At 59.3% G+C, this 20,153-nt stretch overlaps 3 protein-coding genes across 12 annotated transcripts; 2 read left to right on the top strand and 1 right to left on the bottom strand.

The window, feature by feature from the left end:
- Positions 1-61: 61 nt before the first annotated feature.
- LRCH4 (leucine rich repeats and calponin homology domain containing 4) lies at positions 62-11,678 on the top strand. 4 transcript variants are annotated; one of them, XM_047089576.1, is made up of 18 exons: positions 62-320; positions 3,867-4,011; positions 4,180-4,306; positions 4,684-4,789; positions 7,050-7,186; positions 7,332-7,447; positions 7,590-7,689; positions 7,934-8,024; positions 8,116-8,192; positions 8,325-8,386; positions 8,491-8,622; positions 8,754-8,822; positions 8,913-9,025; positions 9,157-9,240; positions 9,453-9,538; positions 9,672-9,809; positions 9,905-9,982; positions 10,297-10,945. In XM_047089576.1, the coding sequence occupies exons 1-18, from the start codon at positions 101-103 to the stop codon at positions 10,492-10,494; spliced, it is 2,079 nt and encodes a 692-aa protein (XP_046945532.1). In that variant the 5' UTR covers positions 62-100; the 3' UTR covers positions 10,495-10,945. The 4 variants fall into 4 exon arrangements, with proteins under 4 accessions (XP_046945532.1, XP_046945530.1, XP_046945529.1 ...); XM_047089574.1 differs by lacking the exon at positions 10,297-10,945 and adding an exon at positions 11,316-11,678 and having other exon boundaries at positions 63-320; XM_047089573.1 differs by lacking the exon at positions 10,297-10,945 and adding an exon at positions 11,316-11,678 and having other exon boundaries at positions 63-320; positions 8,709-8,822.
- Positions 11,679-11,775: 97 nt separating this feature from the next.
- Positions 11,776-13,761, top strand: SAP25 (Sin3A associated protein 25). Of its 7 annotated transcripts, none has more exons than XM_047089600.1 (6): positions 11,776-12,363; positions 12,539-12,639; positions 12,738-12,844; positions 12,918-13,095; positions 13,215-13,312; positions 13,394-13,761. In XM_047089600.1, the coding sequence occupies exons 1-6, from the start codon at positions 12,218-12,220 to the stop codon at positions 13,679-13,681; spliced, it is 918 nt and encodes a 305-aa protein (XP_046945556.1). In that variant the 5' UTR covers positions 11,776-12,217; the 3' UTR covers positions 13,682-13,761. The 7 variants fall into 7 exon arrangements, with proteins under 7 accessions (XP_046945556.1, XP_046945555.1, XP_046945550.1 ...); XM_047089599.1 differs by having other exon boundaries at positions 12,467-12,639; XM_047089594.1 differs by having other exon boundaries at positions 11,776-12,639; positions 12,741-12,844.
- A 263-nt stretch (positions 13,762-14,024) lies between these two features.
- On the bottom strand, positions 14,025-16,689 carry LOC124519412 (insulin receptor substrate 1-like). The gene is made up of 2 exons (XM_047089619.1): positions 15,973-16,689; positions 14,025-15,778 (listed from the first exon to the last, which is right to left on the bottom strand). Exons 1-2 carry the CDS (start codon positions 16,385-16,387, stop codon positions 14,610-14,612), a joined length of 1,584 nt encoding a protein of 527 aa, XP_046945575.1. The 5' UTR covers positions 16,388-16,689; the 3' UTR covers positions 14,025-14,609.
- Positions 16,690-20,153: the final 3,464 nt, after the last annotated feature.

The following is a 20,153-nucleotide window of genomic DNA, read 5'->3' as shown; positions in this document are numbered from 1 at the left end:
TTCCTCCCCCTTGAAGCGACTACGGCGGCTCCAAGGAGGGGGAGGGGGGAGGAGGGACGGCCGGTCCCGTCAGTCAGGCAGCGGGAGCCGCCGAGAGCGGATGGCGGCGGCGGTAGCGGCCCCACTCGCCGCCGGGGGTGAGGAGGCGGCGGCCACGACCTCCGTTCCGGGGTCTCCGGGTCTGCCCGGGAGCCGCAGTGCAGAGCGGGCCCTAGAGGAGGCCGTGGCCACCGGGACCCTGAACCTGTCCAACCGACGCTTGAAGTACTTCCCCCGGGGCGCGGCCCGCAGCTACGACCTGTCAGACATCACCCAGGCTGGTGAGTGCACTCGGCCTAGTCCCGAGCTGGGACCCTCATTTGCATAGCCCCTCCCCTAGCTTGTTTCTCACCGGTCTCGGGAGTCTGGCCCGCCCCTTCACCTGACCGTCGAGGTTCTTGACCCTGACTATTTGCATAAGCCTGCTAACTCCCCCTCCCCACTTTGAGAACTCCTGGACAATGAACCCATTTCTCCTTTGCACCGAACGTCCGGCGCCCTGACCGAGTGTTGTGAGAGTTCCCCGTCTTCTGCTTCTCTTTATTTGCCTTTCTGTGCACCTGTAGAATGGTCCCGCCCCTCACCTGGTTGGCTCATTTGCATGACCTCTTCAACCTCAGTTCTGATCGTTCCTTAAAGCAGCCCCCAAGAGCCCCTCTAATGACTCCTTTCTCTTTCTCCACTTCGTCTCCAACTCTTCCCGGTTCCACCTAGATCCGAGCAGCCGTAGGCCCCCCTCTTCCTTAGGATTCGCCCCTAACAACCTGGTGCTTCTGTTTACTGTGCTTATCGTCCCGCCCCCTGGCCCTCTCCACTCTTCACCCAGCAAGCCTATGGGAAAGAAGCAAATCTTACACCTCCCCTAACTCTTTTCTCCGCGAGCTCTTCCACGTATTATCCCTGACCCCCTTATCTGAGACTCCCCCTCCTTCTTGCGTGTGTGAGGTCACAATGGAGCCTGTGACCTCATAGGGACCTTAGAATTCCCATTTCAGTGTCTGCTTTCCCTAGGAGGGGAGGGACTTGAGGCAGTTGCTGAAAGGAAGGAAATCTTATCTCCTGGCATGGAGTTCTGGGAAGCTAGAGACTGTCCCACTGTCCTTCCACTCCTCCACCCCACAGATCGCTCTAATCATGTCCCTCCTCACTGGTGTCTCTTGATGGTGGGGTGTGGGGGACTCTACCATGACAGGTGAGTCAGGCTTCAGCTGCTCAGGAGGCAACAACCTATGACCCTGGGCTGGCAGCTGGGGGGTGGAGATTGGGAGTGGGCCAGAGGACCGCATTCCCGAAGCCCCACCCCAGCCTAGCCCAGGGGTGGGACTTGGGGCTGGCTGAGTGTCCTCCTGAAAACACTGCTCAGGGACTGAATGCATTTCTCCTCTAGCAGGTGCCTGTTCACCTGCAAACACCCAAGTGGACACAGACACTCTCTTTCCTCCACTGTTCTGGGGAGAACCAGTTTAAACCTCTCCGCTTTTCTTGGGTTGCTGGGGAAACTTACTTGCCCACCATGCAGCAAGTGAGTTCAGGGAATGGGTGAGCCCCAGGAGCCATTCCTCTCCCTCTCCGTCTCCCCCAGCCGCCTAACCCCCAAGCTCCAGATTGACCTCAGCAGCTGTGTGACACTCGCCGTCTGTTCCCTTTCCCCTCCCCCTTGCTTGTTTTTTGACAAAGACCAAATGTTATTCTTTACTTCCTTAGGGCTCTGTCTCTGTGAGTGGACTCCTGGGGAAAACTACCAAGAACTCCCTGGCCCCTCCCAGCTCCTACCCCCTCCCCGCCTCCTCCCCCAGCATTCCGGCTCAGGGTGCAGGCAGTTAGTTCTCCTGAGTGAGCTTGTGTGACGAAGTGGGAAAATCCCAGCTTACTGAGGACCTCTCCCTGTCCTGCTCTCCACGCAGAAATCCTAAGTCCTTTCTGGGCCCAGGTTGTAGGCCAGGTGGAATCTGTCTTGTCCAAAATGTTCTCTGACCCTGCTCCCCAAGCAGAAGGCTTATAGTTTGGAGTGGAAAGGGGAAGTAACAGTTGGGGTTGCCCATACCCTGCCCTCCATACCTCCTTGCCCTCCAACCCAGACTAAACACTTCAACACTCCGCCAGATTATCCTGAGCCCTCTGCTGCTTTCCCAACTCTTTCTGCCCCACTGTTTTCTCTGCGTATTTCCTGTGGCACAGGTCTCCAATATCCCTCAGACTCTGTTCCTTGGGGCCCCCGAAAGTAGGGTGAACCCTGAGATGGCGGGGAGGGGCCGCCCTCACAAAGGAGAAGTGCAGCTCATTCTCTCACAGACCACATCCTGTGCCTCCTGTGCCCTGCCTCCTCCAGCCTGGGCTCCCTTCCACCCCGAGCTTTTGCCCCTTTTGCCCCTGTCACCGCTCAGCCGGCTTGTCCTCTCCACCCCCTTCATCCATGGCACCCGCGCTTGCACACACATGCATTTGGGGATGCAGGGAGAGCAGGCAGGTGGAAGGTGAGTGGAGGAGGCCTGCATCTGGCCCTCTCACCCTCTCCAGAACTTGGGTCTTCTCCCTTGACAGGTCTTCTCTCTGTGCTCCGGGACTGTGAGCAGAGAGGGAGAAAGAAGGACCCCTGGTGCCTCAGGCTGTCACCGCCCTGGTAAACATAGGGCCCACCAGAGAGAGAACCCGACAGCTTGTTTCTACTCCATTTCCTGTCGTGAGACTCGTTTCCTTGGGGGATATACCCCAGCTTCCCTCCCAATGGCTTTCGCTCACCCCTTCCTGGGGAGGGCTGTCTAAAAAGCTCACCCAAGTTCTGTTGCCAGAGACATCCCACAGCAGGCCTTGGGCCCCTCCCAGTACAGGCGAGGAGAGGAAGCAGAAATCCAGTCTTGCTTGCAGGGCTCTCAGCAATTACCGTCCCCAGACTGGCGGAAACCCCATGCCTGACTCCTTTCATTGGAGTAGCAAGCGACCCCTTGAGAATAAGGGGTGGTAAGAGGTTTTATCCTCTCTTCCTCCCTCTCTGCCCCTCACCCACACCAAGATCCTGCAAAAGAGCCGAGTGCCTGAAGTCTGGGTCAGTAAGAGAGGAAGTAGAGCCGGGCTGGTGGGGCTGGAAGAAGGTGGGAAGGAGGCCAGTCCTGAGCACAGTGTATCCTGATGGGAGGGACCCGAGGACTCTAGCTCCCACCTCCAGGTTGATCAGCTTGCCCTCCCTTCCTGGTCCCTGGGAGTCTGTTACTTCACAGACTCTTGGACCTGGCTTGCTGATCCCAGGGGCTGATGAAGCCCCGTTGTCCAGTATGTCAGGAGCCTTATTTAATCTCTAGAGCCAGACTCTAATGGCCCTTGGTTTCTCCCCTGTGTTGAAAAGAGGTTGAGGTTGGGGGAAAGGCCCCTGAGGAGGGATGAGCTTTCTCAGTGGTCTCCTCCAGAGGTTGACAATATTCTTATCTCGAGCCTCCCACTCTATTACCTTGCTATTTTCTCTGGAGCACCAGCCCTTCTCCATAGAACAACAGGAATCACAAGAGTTCTAGAAGCCAGTTACCCTTTCCAGGATAGCCCTTCGTTTGTGTACTTGAAGTGGTGTTCATGTTTTGCTCCCCCAAGTCTGGGGTTCTCCAGCCCAGTGACCCTGTGGCCTTTGCCTTTCCTTTGCTGTTCTGGTAATGTGCTTGCAACATGCTCAAGTTTTGCAGAAAGCTTTGTTGTCTCCAGGGAGCCCAGGTTTATAGGTCTGATTCTTCAGGTCCGAAGGGGAGGCAGACTTCTGGGCAGCTGGCTCTGGGAGAGTTCACGGTCCTTTTGTCCAGGGCTGGGTCTTTCCACAGCTCTCCTCTGATACTTGCTTCCCCTAGACCTCTCCCGGAACCGGTTCCCCGAGGTGCCGGAGGCAGCATGCCAGCTGGTGTCCCTGGAGGGCCTGAGCCTCTATCACAATTGCCTGAGATGCCTGAACCCAGCCTTGGGGAATCTCACGGCCCTTACCTACCTCAACCTCAGGTAGGAAGGCGTGGCTGGGGAGGGGGTGCAGGGTGGGGAGCTTATTCTTCTCAGCCCCAAGTCCCAGTGCACTGTACCCCGAGTCCCCCTCCTGGTGACCCTGAAAAGAGGGCAACCCTGGGATGCCATGCCTGGGGAGTGAGCCCACTGCCTTTCTCCCCTCCACAGCCGAAACCAGCTGTCATCGCTGCCACCCTACATCTGCCAGCTGCCCCTCCGGGTGCTCATTGTCAGCAACAACAAACTGGGAGCCCTGCCTCCCGACATCAGCGCCTTGGGAAGCCTGCGGCAGCTTGTGAGCATAGGGAGCAGGGCAAGGAGAGGGGCTGTCGAGCCAGGCACCTTTGGGGGAAGCTGGGGAGAGGTGGGGACCACCTGGAGGTGGCCAGAGACAGGAGGCAGTTTCTGATGCTCTTGTTTGTTTGTTTTTCTTTTTAATGTTTATTTATTTATTATGAGAGAGAGAGAGAGAGTCAGGCAGAGGGAGAGCGGGAGAGAATTGCAAGCAGTCAGCACTGTCAGCGCAGAGCCTGACGCGGGGCTCGATCTCATGAACTGTGTGATCATGACCTGAGCCGAAATCAAGAGTCAGCCACTTAGCTGACTGAACCAGCAGGTGCCCCTGATGCTCCTGGTCTTAGGGCTCCTGCCCTGCTTCTTTCCTCATTGCAGGATGTGAGCGGCAATGAGTTGCAGTCCCTTCCCACAGAGCTGTGTAGCCTCCCTTCCCTGCGGGACCTCAGTGTTCGGAGAAACCAGCTCAGCACCCTCCCTGATGGTAAGGAGAATGAGGAGCTGGAGGGAGGGGGGGGGTGGGGGCGTGCGGAGAGAAAGAGCGTGTGTGTGTTGTTTACATTGGAGAAGTCGCAGACAAAGACTCTTCACAGAACATCGATGCCTTAGTTGCCTAGGGTTTTGCAGTGTGTAAAACAAATGAAAGAGAGAGTGAGCAGGGAGGGGCAGAGAGAAAGGGAGAGAAGGAGAATCCCAAGCAGGCTCCGCACTGCCAGCGTGGAGCCCGATGCGGGGCTTGAACTCACGAACCGTGAGATCATGACCTGAACCGAAATCAGGAGTCAGACACTTAACCATCTGAGCCCTCCAAGTACCCCCTAACTTACTTGTTCTTAACCAGCAACCCTCTGAGGCTGGCAGGCATGGGTTATTAGCTCTATTTCACAAATGTGGAACAAGGCACAGAAGGGAGAGTGAGTGTGTTGGTACCCTGTAGAATCCCAGGATTGGAAGGGGCCTTCAGCATCACCTGGTGTCCTCATTCACCCAGTGGGAGCTCTCAAGTCAGATGATGCCCTGTACCTCCTCCCCGGAGATTGAGTCAGTGGAGCCGCGTGCCAGAGCCCAAGCAGCCCCATTTTAACGAGCTAGCTGTGATCCACCCCAACATTTGATAGCCTTTGTTCCAAAGCAAGCACCCCTGCCCTTAGCCAGCCAGCATTGTCGTGTGTTTCCTGTGTTTTAGGTGGGCGTCAGGTAGATGTGTGTGATGTCACTCAGATCTGGGGCCAACTGTTAAACTGTATTGGCTTCATGGGGAGAGAAGTGGAAGAAAGTGCTAGAACAGGACTCTTAAAGAGCTGCAGGAGCTGGAGGGAAGGCACATGGCTCTGCTCAGGGAGTTTGAGGAAGACTTTGCCCCAGAGGCATGGCAGGAGCCGACCTGTGAAGGAAAGTTCTCCTTCCTTCTGCATCCCAGGCAAAGCATCCTGGGGCAAAGCATGTGGGTGGGAGGGAGCACAGTCTGGCAGGATGTGGTGAGAAAGGCAAGCCATGGCCAGGCGAGAAGGACCTGAGCCTTGCTCATCTTGTTCTTAAAGAACAAGGGAGGGATGGGGCGCCTGGGTGGCGCAGTCGGTTAAGCGTCCGACTTCAGCCAGGTCACGATCTCGCGGTCTGTGAGTTCGAGCCCCGCATCGGGCTCTGGGCTGATGGCTCAGAGCCTGGAGCCTGTTTCCGATTCTGTGTCTCCCTCTCTCTCTGCCCCTCCCCCGTTCATGCTCTGTCTCTCTCTGTCCCAAAAATAAATAAACGTTGAAAAAAAAAATTAAAAAAAAAAAAAAAAGAACAAGGGAGGGAGTCAGCTGGTCACCCATTTTCTCTGAGCTCCCCTTACTCCTACACTGGCTGTCTTTCCTTCTGAGTCAGTAGCAGTGTAAACAAGCATTTGATCAGGATGCTCTCTGGGCCATAAAAAAGACCCTAGCAAAATGCTCTGGGGACACAGAGGAAGGAGCAGGGAATTCTAACCTAAGTGTCTAGAAAGATTTTGTGGAGCAGGCAACACTTGAGCTGAACCTTGAAAGATGGACACAAAAATGACATTGTCCCAGCTGAGCAAACAGCAGATGGAAAGGTGCAGAAGCCGAGGGGCTGGAGGATTGTTGGATGTGGTGTAAGGGTGGGCAGTGAGATGGGAAATGTGGGCTGAGCCAGATCATGAACACCTTGACCGTGCTGGGCCAGGGAGTGGTGATTTTTATTCTGTGTCTCTGGCTACCACTAATCCAACTGTGCGTGTTTGAGAAATCGAAAAAGGCACCCTTTCCTGTGGGTGGGCACAGCCTTGCCTGGGACCGGAAGGGCTTAGCTAGTGAAGTTCAGGTGGGATTGCAGTCCCTTCCTGCCTGGGTCCTTTGTGCAGGGCACAGGCCACTCACCCCTAGCAGCCTTGGCTGCAAGTCATGGAAGATTTTTGAGCTGTGCGACGTCACAGTTTGGTTTGGGTCTGTGATGGTCACTTGGGGATGGAGGAACGGTTGGAGTGTGCAGTGGGCAGGGTGGGGAAAAGGAGAGAAGCACATGAGATGGATAGGAGCTAAGGGAGGGGGGCCTGGAGGGGGCCATATTTGAGCAGGAAGGGAACCAGGTAGGTTGTTCCTGGGGAATGCTCTCAGCCAGTCAGGGCATCCTGTGGTGGACCCCGGGGTGGCCAGCTGGCCAGAGCAGAGGGCAGAGGAGGTGAGCACAAGACCCTCCCCCCCCTTGGGCAGGCTCCTGACTCTTCCCTCACCCACGCCCAGAGCTGGGGGATCTTCCTCTTGTCCGCCTGGATTTCTCCTGTAACCGTGTCTCCCGCATCCCGGTCTCCTTCTGCCGCCTCAGGCACCTGCAGGTCATTCTGCTGGACAGCAACCCCCTGCAAAGTCCACCTGCTCAGGTGAGGGGTGGGTTTGGGGTAGACCATGGAGACAGAGCTGAGAGTGGGTAGGCGTTGGGAGGTGGTTCCCTTTAGCAGCCAATTGGGATCTGGGGGAGCCCCCTTCCCTTCCCCTAACCCCTACCTTGTGCCCCCTTATACCTAGATCTGCTTGAAGGGGAAGCTTCACATCTTTAAGTACTTGTCAACAGAGGCTGGGCGGCGTGGGGGGTCGGCATTGGGGGACCTGGCCCCTTCCCGCCCCCCGAGTTTCAGTCCCTGGTAAGTTCTAAGTGGGAAGAAAGGATGCTCCTGGATACTTGCTGCCCCTTCCTGGCCGCATGGACTCCACGGGTGTTGGTGGGAAGATGAGAGGGGTCACTGCCTGATATCGGACTGACTAGCTCTCCCTGGCTGGCACTAGCCCTGCTGAGGACTTATTTCCGGGACGTCGGTACGATGGTGGGCTAGACTCAGGCTTCCACAGTGTTGACAGCGGCAGCAAGAGGTGGTCTGGAAATGAGGTAAGAGCCTCTTTTCTGAGGGACGTTGGGGGTCTGAGCCCCCGGGGAGAACCTCCTGAGCCAGGACCCTTTGCTTGGTGCCTCTGAATATCAGAGTGACAGTTGGTGGCTGGAGTGGTCTTCTTCCCTTGCCCAAGTTTCCAAGGAAGGGCTGGCTCAGCAGCAGACCCCAAGGGCCTGAACCCCATGAACCCCCAGCATTGTTGAGCAGCTGACTCCCATTTTTGCATTTCTTCATTTAAAGTCAACGGATGAATTTTCGGAGTTGTCCTTCCGAATCTCAGAGCTGGCCCGGGAGCCTCGAGGGCCCAGGGAGCGGAGGGAGGATGGCTCTGGTGAGTGATGGGGTCGGGATAAGGGGACTGGGGTAATGGACAGGTCCCCGAAGGCTCCCCCCTGCTTGCTGACGTGCCCTGGCCTTTCCAGCTGATGGAGACCCTGAGCAGATTGACTTCATTGACAGCCACGTGCCTGGGGAGGACGAGGAGCGAGGTGCTGCTGAGGTGAGGGTCCGGCCCCTGTCCCTGTGCCTGGTAGTGTGCTGTGCCCTGTGGGACAGGAGAGCGGAGGGAGGGAGCCGGTACAGTCTTGGGGGAACAGATCCTCCCTCACCCCTTCTGTTGCTTTTTCTTCAGGAGCCCCGGCCACCAGAATTAAGCCCTGTGGCAGGGGACGGAGAGAAGGCACCAAACAGCAGGTACCCCAGAGCCACCATCTCCTCCCTTAACCCCGTCACCCTACACTTTCCCTCCTCTCCTGACCCTGCTCTGCCTCACTGGTCCTGCCTCACTGGTCCTGCAGGCGGGAGGAGCCTGCTGGTGAGGAGCGGCGACGCCCGGACACTTTGCAGTTATGGCAGGAGCGGGAGCGGCGGCAGCAGCAGCAGCAGCAGCAGCAGCACAGCGGAGCGTGGGGGGCCCCCCGGAAGGACAGGTGTGGGCAGAGGGCAGGGGCGGGGTGGGGCTAGGGGGCTGTGGAAATGAGCCCTCGTGAGCTACTCTGTCCCTCGGGGTTTGCAGGTCCGCTGCCTGCACTGCCGACCCCACATCTCCTTTGCTTTCCAGTTTTGTGAAGCTGGGGGTCAGGGCTGCTGGCGGAGGTCCTGCGGCCTCATCCACTCAGGCCTCGTACAAGTATGTGTCCTCCCCGACTCCACCTCCCTGAGCCATCTCCCTGCACACCCTCCCTGGACCCCCTCTAATTTGCTGTGTGTCTGTCCTCAGCGGCATGCCCAAGTCCAGTGCCACCCAACTGGGAGCTTCAGGGGGGCAGGGAGCCCCCCCGGCCCCTGCCCCCACCCCTGCCTCCCAGGAGCCCCTTCCTGCAGCTGGACCAGGTTGGACAGGGACTATGGGAAGAGGATGGGGGACTGTATACGTGAGGGGGTGGCTGGGACCCGGTGGTCTGAGGGAAGCATGGGACTCCAGGGGGTGTCTTTCTCACCTGCCCCCTGGCTCTGGCCCCCAGCGACAGTGCCTGCTCCCCGGCCGCTCGGCTCCGTTCAGAGACCAAACAGCTTCCTCTTCCGTTCTTCCTCTCAGAGTGGCTCAGGTGGGTTTCCCCCTGTCGCCATTGCTAAGCCAGCACTAACCCCTGGGCTGCGGTCACCCCTTCTGGCCTGGGAGTTCTCCAGTCTATTGTCCCTTTGTGTTGAAAATCCCCACAAGTACAAAGGCAGGAGATGTGGGTGCCAGACACGGTGACCCAGCTAGAAAGTCGGCAGTGGGTGGTAGAGACAGCCCACATTCCTCCTTTTTCTCCAGGCCCTTCCTCACCAGACTCTGCCGTGAGGCCTCGGCGACCCCCTCAGCTTCTGGACGAGAAGGAGCTGATGGCACAGCTGCGCCAGGTGAGAGAGGTGGGATCTGTGGGGGCGGGGAGGGGCTACTTCACACCCTGTGGGTGCCTTCAGGAGGATGGAAGGGGTGGGCCGGAGTCCCCACTGACCCTGACTGCTCCCCTGTCGTCCTCCTGCCCCCTAGGTAATGGAGTCCCGGCTGCAGCGGCCCCTGCCTGAGGACCTGGCGGAGGCTCTGGCCAATGGGGTCATCCTCTGTCAGCTGGCCAACCAGCTGCGGCCCCGCTCCGTGCCCTTCATCCATGTGCCCTCGCCTGCTGTGGTCAGTGGGGTCCCAGGGTGGGAAGTAGTGGATGGGGCAGAGGAGTGCCAGGGCCTCTCTTACTCTCTTCTTTTTCCTCTCTCGCCCTCCTGCAGCCAAAACTTAGTGCTCTCAAGTCTCGGAAAAATGTGGAGAGTTTCTTAGAAGCCTGCCGAAAAATGGGGGTGCCTGAGGTATGGGGGCGGTGTTCTCAGGAACCCAGGGCCAGTCCCTACTATAGAGTGGCAATGTCCTGGGCTCAGCTGAGCACTCTGTGTGGATGGCAGGGTTCCATTCAAAGGGGTGTCTGCTCCCCAGAAGAAAGCACGTCCACAAGTCCCGGTCCTGCACGCCTCCCTACCCTGCATGCTTCCGTGCCCTGCACTCTGCATGTTGGTGTGGCTCAGGCCTTGGCACGTGAGGGCAGGGGGTGGGGAGGGATTGTCTTGCTGCTGCTGCTGACGTCTGCTCTTTGTCCTTGTCCATCTGTCCTACTCTCCCTTCCCAGGCTGACCTGTGCTCGCCCTCAGATCTCCTCCAGGGCACCGCCCAGGGGCTGTGGACCACCCTGGAGGCTGTGAAGCGGGTGGGGGGCAGGGCCCCCCCACCCCTCTGGCCCCCCTCTGGTCTGGGCGGCTTCATCTTCTTCTACGTGGTCCTCATGCTGCTGCTCTATGTCGTCTACACTCGGCTCCTGGGTTCCTAGGACCTGAAGTCACCCTTTCCCCTGCCCCCTCCACCTATTTCTATTTATAAGACTCCTGTGCAACCCCCATCCCTACCAGTGGTGCCTTCAGCCCCTACCAAAGACACTAGTGAACCCTCTCCCCTCACACACACTGACCTCAGAGGCCCCACTCTGGTGCCCCCAGACCCTGGGCCCCCAGCCTCTGGCCACCCTCCTGTAGCCCCTTCCCGTGACCCTCACCTCTCCATGCTGATGGTGCCTTCATTCCCTCCAGGCCCTGCCCTTCCCTCTGCTCCCTCAGAGGGTAGATCTCAACCTTCTTCCTTGTGCCGTCCCCCTCCACCCCGGTCCCCCCACTGTTATGGGGAGCTAAATTATCTATATTTTGTAGAGAGAACTCTATATTTGTAGGAGTTGCAGGGGCCCAAGCTGGGTCCCCTGTCTCTGTGTATAAATTGTACAGACCGTGGCCGCCTCTGTGTGTGTGTTTGCGTCTGCTCTTGCTGTGGCCAGGCCCAGTCCTGGCTGTGCCCCTTGGGCTCTGTGTGCCAGCCTGCCTACTCCAGCATTTCCCTCTGGAAATGACAGGTCTCTCCTCCCCTGAGCCTTGGCCCCCTGTGTCATCTCCCTTCTGTTACCTGCTGGCAACTTCCTTGCATCTCATTTGTCCCAAGCCATGTCCAGGGTGCCCCTGAACTTTGCTGCCTCCACCTGGGCCATCCTGTCAGCCCTGTTTGCCCAGGCTTCTTTGGGGTTTCACCCACCCTGCTCCCAGGAAGGGCAGGGAAGCCGAGAGAACAGGGTGACATAGGGAACTTAACCCGGGCCCCTCCCCCCAGGAGTCCCTGTGCCAGCCCCATCACATCCTGGAAGAGGAGGGGGCCCCGGGAAGGGGCCTCCCTTACATCGCTGCTGTCGTCCACGCACTGCTGGAAAGGCCATAGGGTTGAGGAAGGGGCGCAGGGCCCCGACCTGGCCTGCAACCCAGGAACAGAGAAGACAGCCGTGCCCGGCTTCTGATTTCTAGCAAGGACTCTGGTGAGGGCGGCCTTGGGCCTGGCCCTGTTCCTTGGGCGCCCCTCGGCCCTCCCGAGGGGTTGGAAGCAGGCCCGGTCCAGCAAGGTGCCTGGCCGCCTCTGGGTGTGGCCAAGGGTCTTGTGTCAAGTGCAATAAAGAAGTCGGGCCCTCTAGGCTGCCCCTCAGGTTGTGTGTGTGTGTGTGTGTGTGTGTGTGTGTGTGTGTGTGTGTGTCCGTCCGTCTGTGAACGAAAGCAGTGCTTCGCGGGGAAAGGGTCGCCTCCGCGTTGATGTTGGGGTTCTGCAGTTCCCCGCACCGTGTGTATGTGTGTGTGTGTGTGTGTGTGTGTGTGTGTGTCCGTCCGTCTGTGAACGAAAGCAGTGCTTCGAGGGGAAAGGGTCGCCTCCGCGTTGATGTTGGGGTTCTGCAGTTCCCCGCACCGGGCGCCACCCCTCCATACCCAACGGCTGCCAAGCGCGGGCCCAGCCACCCCCGCCGCCAGGGGGCGTCCGCGGGATCCCGGCGGGAGCGCGCGCCACGTGGTCCGGAAACGCGCTGGGCGTCGGCGTGGCCGCGAGGCCCCGCGAGCTGGGCGGGGTGCTGCGGGAGGTGAGGGCCGTGAGGGGGCCGCGTGGGGCTGCGAGGGGCGAGGTGGGCGGCACGGACGGTGCGGACACGGGCACGGGGCGGCTGGCCTGCGCTGCCCTCCCCCGCCAGAGCCGTCATGTTGCCTGGCCCGCCTCGGCGGTGGGACGCGGGCAAAGAGCAGGCGCTCGAGGAACATGGCTCCTCGGCTGGCAGTGACCCCGGGGAGACCTCGACCTTTGGAGAGGAAGCCCTGGAGGAGCCAGGAACTCCCCCGCAGGACAGGTGAGGGGCTGGGCGGGAGGGAAGTCCGACAGGGGGCCCACAGTGTGCGGAGATCTCCGTTGCCGACCCTGAAGAATGGCTGTGCCCAGACTCCATGCTCCAGGCACCCTCGGCCCTGCCCAGGAAGTACCGGGGGAGGCTGTGACCGGTGCACCTCAGTACCTCCCGCTCCCAGCCCGCAGCCCCGGTCCCGAAGGCCCTCCTGGACCCGGAGAGAGCTGCTGCTGTCCCGGCCTCCCCCAGGCCTGGCTGCGGATCATTCCCCGGGAACCCCAGGTGGGTTCAGGCCTTGCGGCCTTTACCCCACAGGACCCTTCCACCGACTCCGGAGCCTGTTTTAATCTCTGTCCCCCCCCCCCCCCGCCCCGCCCCAGTAGCCCTTTCCCCTCAGATGGCCTGGGAGGTGGCCCCCTCAAGGATGACCGTGTTAGCACCATGGGATCCCAACTACAAGGCTAAAGCGGGACCCGGGCTGGTGTGGGTGAGTTGGGAGTGCCTGCGGCTCTGTCCTGGGGGTGGGGCAGGGGTGCCTTCGGAGGGAGCCCAAGCTCCAGTGTTCTGTCATGCTCCCTTCACAGGGGCCCAGCTGTGCACCTGGCACCTCCTTCTCAGGCCGGACCTTGTGTCATCCCTCATTGTGGCCACTGTATGAGGCAGCCTCAGACGGGGACCTCAGGCCCCTGGCCCCTGCAACAGGACATCAGAATGGAGAGCATGAGCCCAGGGATGCAGGTACTTTGCTTGGGCCCAGGGACTTTGGAGTGGCCCTGCACGAGCTCCTCAGGGAACCAGTGCAGCCCTTGCCGGTGTGGGAACCCCAGCCTGCTGCCCTCCCAGCTTCTCCTCTCCAGGGTTCCCAGTGATGTGCTGTGAAGATGTCTTTGTTTCAGACCCTCTGCTGCCATGTGGGCAGCGTATTCCCCTGTATCTGTCTGAGGCCTCTCAACAGGTGAGTGCACTTCCTGCCCTGGCCTCGCCTATTTTTCATGCAGGGCTTGGGAGGAGACACTCCACCCTCCTGTCTCCTCAGGTGATGGGCTCTCTGAAGCTGCTGCTCCCACCTCCTATCATGTCTCCCTGGGTCCTCCGCACCCCATCCCCTGGCTGCCCTACTGCCTGGCTCAGTGGGCCTGAGCTCATCGCCCTGACTGGCCTCCTGCAGATGAGCCAGGGGCCTCCTAGACCTGTGGCTTTGGAGGCTCCCACGCCCCCTGCTGGCCCCCCAGACCCTGTATCTGATCACCCAGACCCCAGTGGTGACCCCAGCTGTTCTCACTGCACTGACCCATCTGCCCCTCAAACCCCAGACACACATTGAACATACCCCTTCTGGGTGCAGAATGGGTCCCCTACTCCCCTAGACAGCTTCTGTTGACAATAAAAGTGTTGGTTTGCAAACAGGCTCTTTGTAGTGAGTAGCAGAGTGGGGCATGGAGACAGGGATGGGGTCTCTTCCTCTACACAGCTTAGGCTGCCCTCCCCTCAAATTCTTGTTACTCATTGGTCACCCCTACAGTAGCTCAGGGGAATCCACGGACCTAAGACCTTTCCAGGATGACCAAGGAGGGCACCTTTAATAGGGCAGGGTGTGTGTGGGATCCACAGTACAGTCCCCCAGACAGTATTTGGAAGCAAGAAGTCTATCAGCTCTGCCAGGCTCCATAGAAGGGAGGATTGTGTGAACACATGGCTGGTGCTGAGAGAGGGAAATCAGGGAGTAAGGGGGTGGCACAGCACTTTCGGGAAGCAGTAGAGGGAAGGTACCTGGTGCTGTCAGCCCTCTTGCTTTGGGGTCCTAGGAGTTCAGCCCTGGGGCTGGGGATTAGTTCTTTGGCTGGGAGGAGACACAAGGCAGGTAGGGAGGAACAGGTCCATGTGAGAGAAGTCAGCCAGCCTGGGAATCTGGAGTGATGCTTCAGGAACTCTGCCAGGAGAGAAAGGATCAGGGCTTTGCTGGGGGTTTGTGGGCAGGAAGAGGGGAGGGTGGCTCTAGAATTTTCTCCGTTAAAAGAATCCAGCTTCTTGGGGAACCTTTTCCTGAAGATTCCCCAGGCACCACATCTGGAAGGAGCAGAGTGGGCAATAGGCCTAAGGGCAGCTCAGAGCTCTGCAAGTCACAGGTCCTGGGGGGGGGGCGGTGCCTAAGAGCCTCTCCAGGTTTGGAAGGGTGAGGGGAGGAATTGAGGGGAGCTGGCAGGAAGGCATTTGTCCTGTTTTCTCTCTCCTCCTCCCCATCCATCCGTCAGCTAGACTGGAGGGGGCTGCCTGTGTCTCCTCACCCGAACCTCCCTGAGGTTCTGGAAGTCGATGCGGGCATAGCTGTGTGGGTGGTGAATGCTGGACCCCGGGGTGTCGCCTTGAGCCTCCAATGGAGGGACCAGGTCCAGGTCTACATAGTTGAGGCGGTTTTTGGCCGGGTCTTGTATGGCAGTGCTCATTCCTAAGTGGTGTGGGGCCACGTACCTGATGCACACATAATCTCCTGCTAGCTCCGAAGGTGGTTGCAAGCAGGGATGAGCCCCTGTCGGTCCCCAACATTCCCCGACGGCGGGAGGGGGGCCTTGGAAAGAAGGTCCCGGCCTCCTGGGCCTGGGCGTATAGGAATGGGGCAGGGAGCTCAAGGAAAAGGACCCTGGCAGAAAGTGGCTCATGGGCACGTATTCAGTGCCCCCGCACCCCTGGAGCTGCTCCTGGGGAGGGGCATGGGCAAACGCTGCAAGGCCCGGGGGTGCCATCACCATGTAACCACCTGCTTGGCCACCCCCCATGGGCTCGTAGTTGCTCCCAGCTCCCATGGCTACGTAGCCCCCACCCCGCTCCAATTCCCCAGGGTGCGAAGCTGCAGTCGCCAGCGCCGCCAGGGTCTCAGGGGTTGCTTTCTCCTTCCTCTCACCCACGCTCCCGCGATGGCTCAGGCTGCTTGATTGGGCTGCCGAGGCCAGGGTCACATAAGGTTGGGAGACAGAGGGTCTGTAAGAGCTCGTCGGGGGATCCCTTGGCAGTGGCTCAGTCCTGCCACCGGCATCATCATCCCCGAGTCGCTTCATGGCGGCCAGTACGGTCTCGTGAATGCTTTGGGCCACCACGGCATCCGGCGCCTGTAGCCACAGCTCCCCGGGGCCCGTGGGCGCCGAGCGGCCGAGTTCCAGGAAGAAGAGGGAGTCTGCGTGGCCGCAGCGGCGCACGCTGAGCAGCGACAGGCGCAGGGCCGGCGGCGGCGAAGCCTGGGTGTCCCGAGAACCTCTGCCCTTGGGCTTCCGCAGCAGGCTCAGCACCCCCGAACCCAGGCACAGGCGATAGCGGCCGCTGCCCAGGCCTCGTGTCCTCCCCAGTCCCTTGGGCCGCAGCGTCACGGGCCAGACGTCCTGAAGTGGAGCAAGGATCCAGGCCCTGGGGTCCTCGTGAAAGCTGGGACCTGGAGAGATAGTGAGCTGATCACAAAGGGCTCCTGGGTCCGGAGGTTGGAGTCACTGTGCCCCAAGAATTAAAGAGGTGTTAACGCTTCATGTTTGAACTTCATATCCGAGACTTGCTGGGACAACCTAGGATAAACAAAACCCGCGATCACCCAACCCCCGGTTCCCAGCCCCCCGCCGCGTCTCCACCTGCCAAGGGGTCGGGCCTCACCCGCGGCCGCGCGCACCTCAAGCAGGGCGCTGTACCACGCCTGCTGCTCCGCCTCGCAGGCCGCCGCCACGCCCAGGCTGCGGTCACGCGTGTACAGGAGGATCAGGTGGCGCTGGCGCGCGTCCACGCGCGTGCTGATGGTGCACGCGCCCGCCAGGCTCACGATGAGCTTGGGCGGCGCTCGGCCGGCGCGGAACTTCTTCTCGCTCTCGTAGCACTCTAGGCTCGGCGGATCCGCGCGCAGCACGAAGAAGCGGCGGCGCTGGGACTTCTGCTTCCGAAGGTGGCCGCAGAGCCGCACGTCAGCGGGACAGGCCCTGGGCCGCGGCAGTACCAGGGGCACGTCGCCCAGCTCGGCCTCTGGGGCCGCCGTGGGACCACCGCCTCCCCGCTTCATCACGGGCCAAAGGCAATATAGTGGCCGGAGTAAGGGCTGAGATTCAGTAGGGTGGAGGTGGCGGTCCTCAGGGAGGGGAGCAGCGTCCAGACAGGTTGCCACCTGTCTTTATGCCCAGCGTCTCACCCCTTCCGACTTGAAGTTTGGGGCCTGGGATCTGCGGTGGACTCCTCGCAGCGCGCAGCGTGTACCCCAGTGGTTGCCCGGTGGCCTGCGACACACGGGGCTCCAGCGGCCTCTGAGGCCTGACCCAGGCCAGCCGGCCGGCTCCCCGCGCCTTGGGTCGCCTCCTGTCCCCTCCCTCCCTTTGCCGACCGTTCATGAGTCCCCACCCCCACGAGGTTAACCCTCATGCGACCGGAGCGCTGGACACCAGGCCGTGGGAATGAAGTCTGGGAGAGGTGGCCTCCACCCCACTCCAACCACCCTTGGGCTGGGGTTGCAGGGGCGGGGAGTGTGTGGGCGTCTCTACAAATCCGAGCTGACTGCCAAGGAAGCGACGACCGAAGTGAGGCAAATGTGAGTGGAACTGTGTCGGAGGCAAAGGTGCAGGAGTCTGCAGTCCTGGAGATTAGGGGACCGCCCTTACTGCAGCACTGCCTTTTGCTCCTGCCACTGGCTGCTGGGGCTCTAGGCGTCCAAAACCTGCATCCTCCGTTCCCACCCAGGAATGGTTCTGTACCCTTCCTTCCCAAGCCAGCCTAGGAGCCAGGGCCACCAATCATTGGGCTGTGCTGATTTCAGAAGAGCTGGAGTTCGGTTTCTCTCTGGGTTTAGGGTGATAGGAGGGGTCTTCAGAGAAGACTTTTGGATTGGTCTCTGTGCACAGACCATTCCACCAGAATTCCAGTCAAGGGGACACTGAAGGAGAACCCGGGGAAGAAGACACCCTCTCTCTGGGGCACTGCCCTCCCGCTGCCCTCAGCCCCTTCTCACCACCACTGTCCCAAAATGTTACCATGGGCCAGCTGAAGGCTTTGATCAGAGGTGCAGACTCTCTGGTGGGGGAACCCCATCCTAAGAGATTTGAGATGGAGTTGGGGTTCAGACATTTTACATCCCACTTCTGACCCTTTCAAGGATCATGACTCCTGCTGGGTGATGGTGCTGGTCACCACACACTCTAGAAGACACACCACCAGGAGATGACCCGTGGGTGGGAGCCTTTGAGGACTTTGTGCTATCATTCTCATGGCAAGTAAGATAGCTAAGGGTGGGGGGAGCCAAGGGTCGAGGAGGGGATGTGGGCAACTGAGTCTTAACCCTATTAAAGATGACATATGGGGCGGGTAGATGGCATATGGGGAGGAGGGCTATTAGGTAGGGAAGAAGATATAGCAAGAACACTGAAGCAAGGGAAGCCTGTTCATTTTCTCAGACTAGTCCATAGGCCATGACAGCCTGAGCTGGGAGGGCAGGTCTTCCCACCCATGCTTCTCCACTCCCCAGATTCTTCTGGAATGCTGGAGAAGCCAATGGTGCACTGTGTGGAAGCTAGGATCCTCAAATATCTTTTCACCATCATGTTGAGGGTGAAATGCAGGGTGCAGGGAGCCAACCGTCATCATGAGGATGGGCATCTGGCTAGAGGCAGGTGGTGTCCAGGTCCCCCCTGAGCCTCTGGCTCAGCCATAACCCCCCCCCCCCCCCAAGTGCAGGAGAGGTGCAGACAGCATGTGAGCACTGGGGCCAGTGGCAGCCACTACTTTTGGTGGGTATTGGCCAGGGAGAGGCAGGTATGTGATGGCTCCATAAGTGGCCCCCCAAACAGAATTGTGCTCAAAGCCATTGTCTCCAGTGTGGCCTTGACACATGTACCAGGTGCAAAGTAGCAAGGACACAAGAGATCTGCAGGTCCCTCCCCCTCCCAGTGCTGCTTTGAGGAACAGGGCACCCATAGGGCCTACGGACTTGCTGTGCTCCTGGCCTGGAGCCTTACTCTCCAGGCTTGATTTCAAGCTATCCACAGAGGGCCTCTTCATCCCTACTCCTTCCACTCCACATCAACCAGGCCACCATGAAGCACCCCAGTCCTTGTGAACTCACAGCTGCTGTCACAGAGACCAGCTCCAGACCACCTTGTGTCACTGAACCCCTAAGTGCTGGGTACAGATAGAGCAGAAAGCAGCAGGGATTTGAGTACCTGGGTTCTGGGCAACAGTGATGGTGTGGGGTGGTAATCAGTGCCAGGCGATTTAGCCTGCTGGCTACCAGGAAAAGCCTGGAGCCAAACAACTGGCCTAATCAGTTGCCTTAGCAACAACATTGCCCTTGGCCCTCCCCAGACAAGATCTTGTTAGCCTGTTGCCCTGGTAACTCCACTTGCTCCCCAGGGACAGGAAGTGGCAGAACCTCAACCCCACTGGGTGAGAACACCTCTCCCAACCTGAGGGGTCTACCTGTGCATCCCTCTGCTGGGTGCAGGGTAGCGGCAGGATGGGATCTCCACATTCTAAATCCCTGTGGAAGAATCTTGTTACCAGCGAGAGGAGCCTACAAGGAGAATGGGGTCCTAAGGCTGGGCTGTTCCTATCAGCCCCTTTCTCCCCCATCTGGAGTTCTTCCCCCTCTGTGGAGGAGGGATGCAGGGACACCGCCATCTCCTGCCTTCAGCCTTCCCTCACCATGGCTCCCAAGCTCCAGTCTGGAAGGAATGGAGTTTTCACAGCCATCCTGGGGACTGGCTCCTGCTTCCTCACCCACAGGGGCGTGTGACCTGCTGAAGGCTGGGGCCGAGCCAGAGGACTGTTGTCTGCAGAGTGTGATCACAGCACTGGCCAGAGGGACATGAGGACTTGGTCAGAAGCCCGGTGGGAGCCTGGGTGAGCTCCATGGTGTGCCTGCAATGGGGTTCAGATTTGTAACCCCCCAGGCAGGGCCGTGTAAGTGCGTCCTGGGGGGGGTGAGGTAGGAGGAACACAGCCCAGTCATTTAGACATTTTCTGTTAGGCCAGGGATTTTTCCATTCTTTGCTGCTCGCCTGGACACAGGAGGCCCCACGGAGGCAGCACTGTGGCTGCTCTGCGCCAAGAGAGGCAGCTGCGGTCCTAGTCTTGGCCTGTGCCCAGGGAACTCGAGTGTTCTGTCCTGGGGTTGAAGGCTGACCCAGTGTAACTTCTCTGATTGGTCACCCTGCCGTGGCCAGTGAGCTGGCTGGAGTCCATGTTGGACAGAGTGCCTGGGATGTGGGGAGGGGGACTGCAGGCAGGTCCTGGGGCCCAGGCACCAGGCAGTAAGGAGACCCTTGAGAAACTATAGGAGTGTGACTGAAACAGCACAGGCCCTTTCAATGTCACCTCCAAACCTCAGTGCTTTTGGTTAGGAAAGGGGGTTGGGGGTGGCTGGGGAAAAATAAGAAAAGGCTCCTCCTCCTACCATGCAACAGACCAGCTTCCTCCCTTCCTGGTTCTAAGCAGAGAAAATGGGAAACAAGGACAGGGACAGAGGGGTAATCAAGGGTGACAGAGAAAAACACTGGGAGAAGGGGACAGAACATGAAAAACCCAGGGAAAAGGGATGGTGGTCCACGCTGGGAGAGCCACCAGGCAATGGAAGGAGAGAAGGGGCTGGGAGAGTGGGAACACAGACCCGAGACAGGATGGGTTCTGAGCCTTGCAAAGGTGGGGAAGCCATGCCTGGCTGGGTGAATAGCAGCAGCTGGAAATATTTCCAGAAAAGTCCTCAAAGTAAATAAAGTGATAACACAGTCTCCATCTCTCCTTGCTGTTCTGCTGTTAAAGGACATTGGGTAGAAAGATCCAGTGAA

Source organism: Lynx rufus, unplaced genomic scaffold (genome assembly GCF_022079265.1).
Source record: "Lynx rufus isolate CCGP_SWC_20201006 ecotype Redwood Valley unplaced genomic scaffold, mLynRuf1.p SCAF_27, whole genome shotgun sequence".
Classification (NCBI taxonomy): domain Eukaryota; kingdom Metazoa; phylum Chordata; class Mammalia; order Carnivora; family Felidae; genus Lynx; species Lynx rufus.
Note: the sequence above shows the minus strand (reverse complement) of the source record. Positions and strands in the feature narration are given on the sequence as shown.

Coding starts and splice junctions, on each gene's coding strand:
- LOC124519412 (XM_047089619.1), bottom strand. CDS start 16,387: ATGAAGCGGGGAGGCGGTGGTCCCACGGCGGCCCCAGAGGCCGAGCTG. Junction 15,779..15,972: donor GGGTGAGGCCCGACCCCTTG/GCAGGTGGAGAC, acceptor CTATCTCTCCAG/GTCCCAGCTTTCACGAGGAC.
- SAP25 (XM_047089593.1), top strand. CDS start 11,907: ATGTTGGGGTTCTGCAGTTCCCCGCACCGGGCGCCACCCCTCCATACC. Junction 12,845..12,917: donor CGGGACCCGGGCTGGTGTGG/GTGAGTTGGGAG, acceptor CCCAAGCTCCAG/TGTTCTGTCATGCTCCCTTC. Junction 13,096..13,214: donor GCATGAGCCCAGGGATGCAG/GTACTTTGCTTG, acceptor TCTCCTCTCCAG/GGTTCCCAGTGATGTGCTGT.
- LRCH4 (XM_047089576.1), top strand. CDS start 101: ATGGCGGCGGCGGTAGCGGCCCCACTCGCCGCCGGGGGTGAGGAGGCG. Junction 7,448..7,589: donor CCCCCGAGTTTCAGTCCCTG/GTAAGTTCTAAG, acceptor GGCTGGCACTAG/CCCTGCTGAGGACTTATTTC. Junction 8,025..8,115: donor GCGGAGGGAGGATGGCTCTG/GTGAGTGATGGG, acceptor TGGCCTTTCCAG/CTGATGGAGACCCTGAGCAG.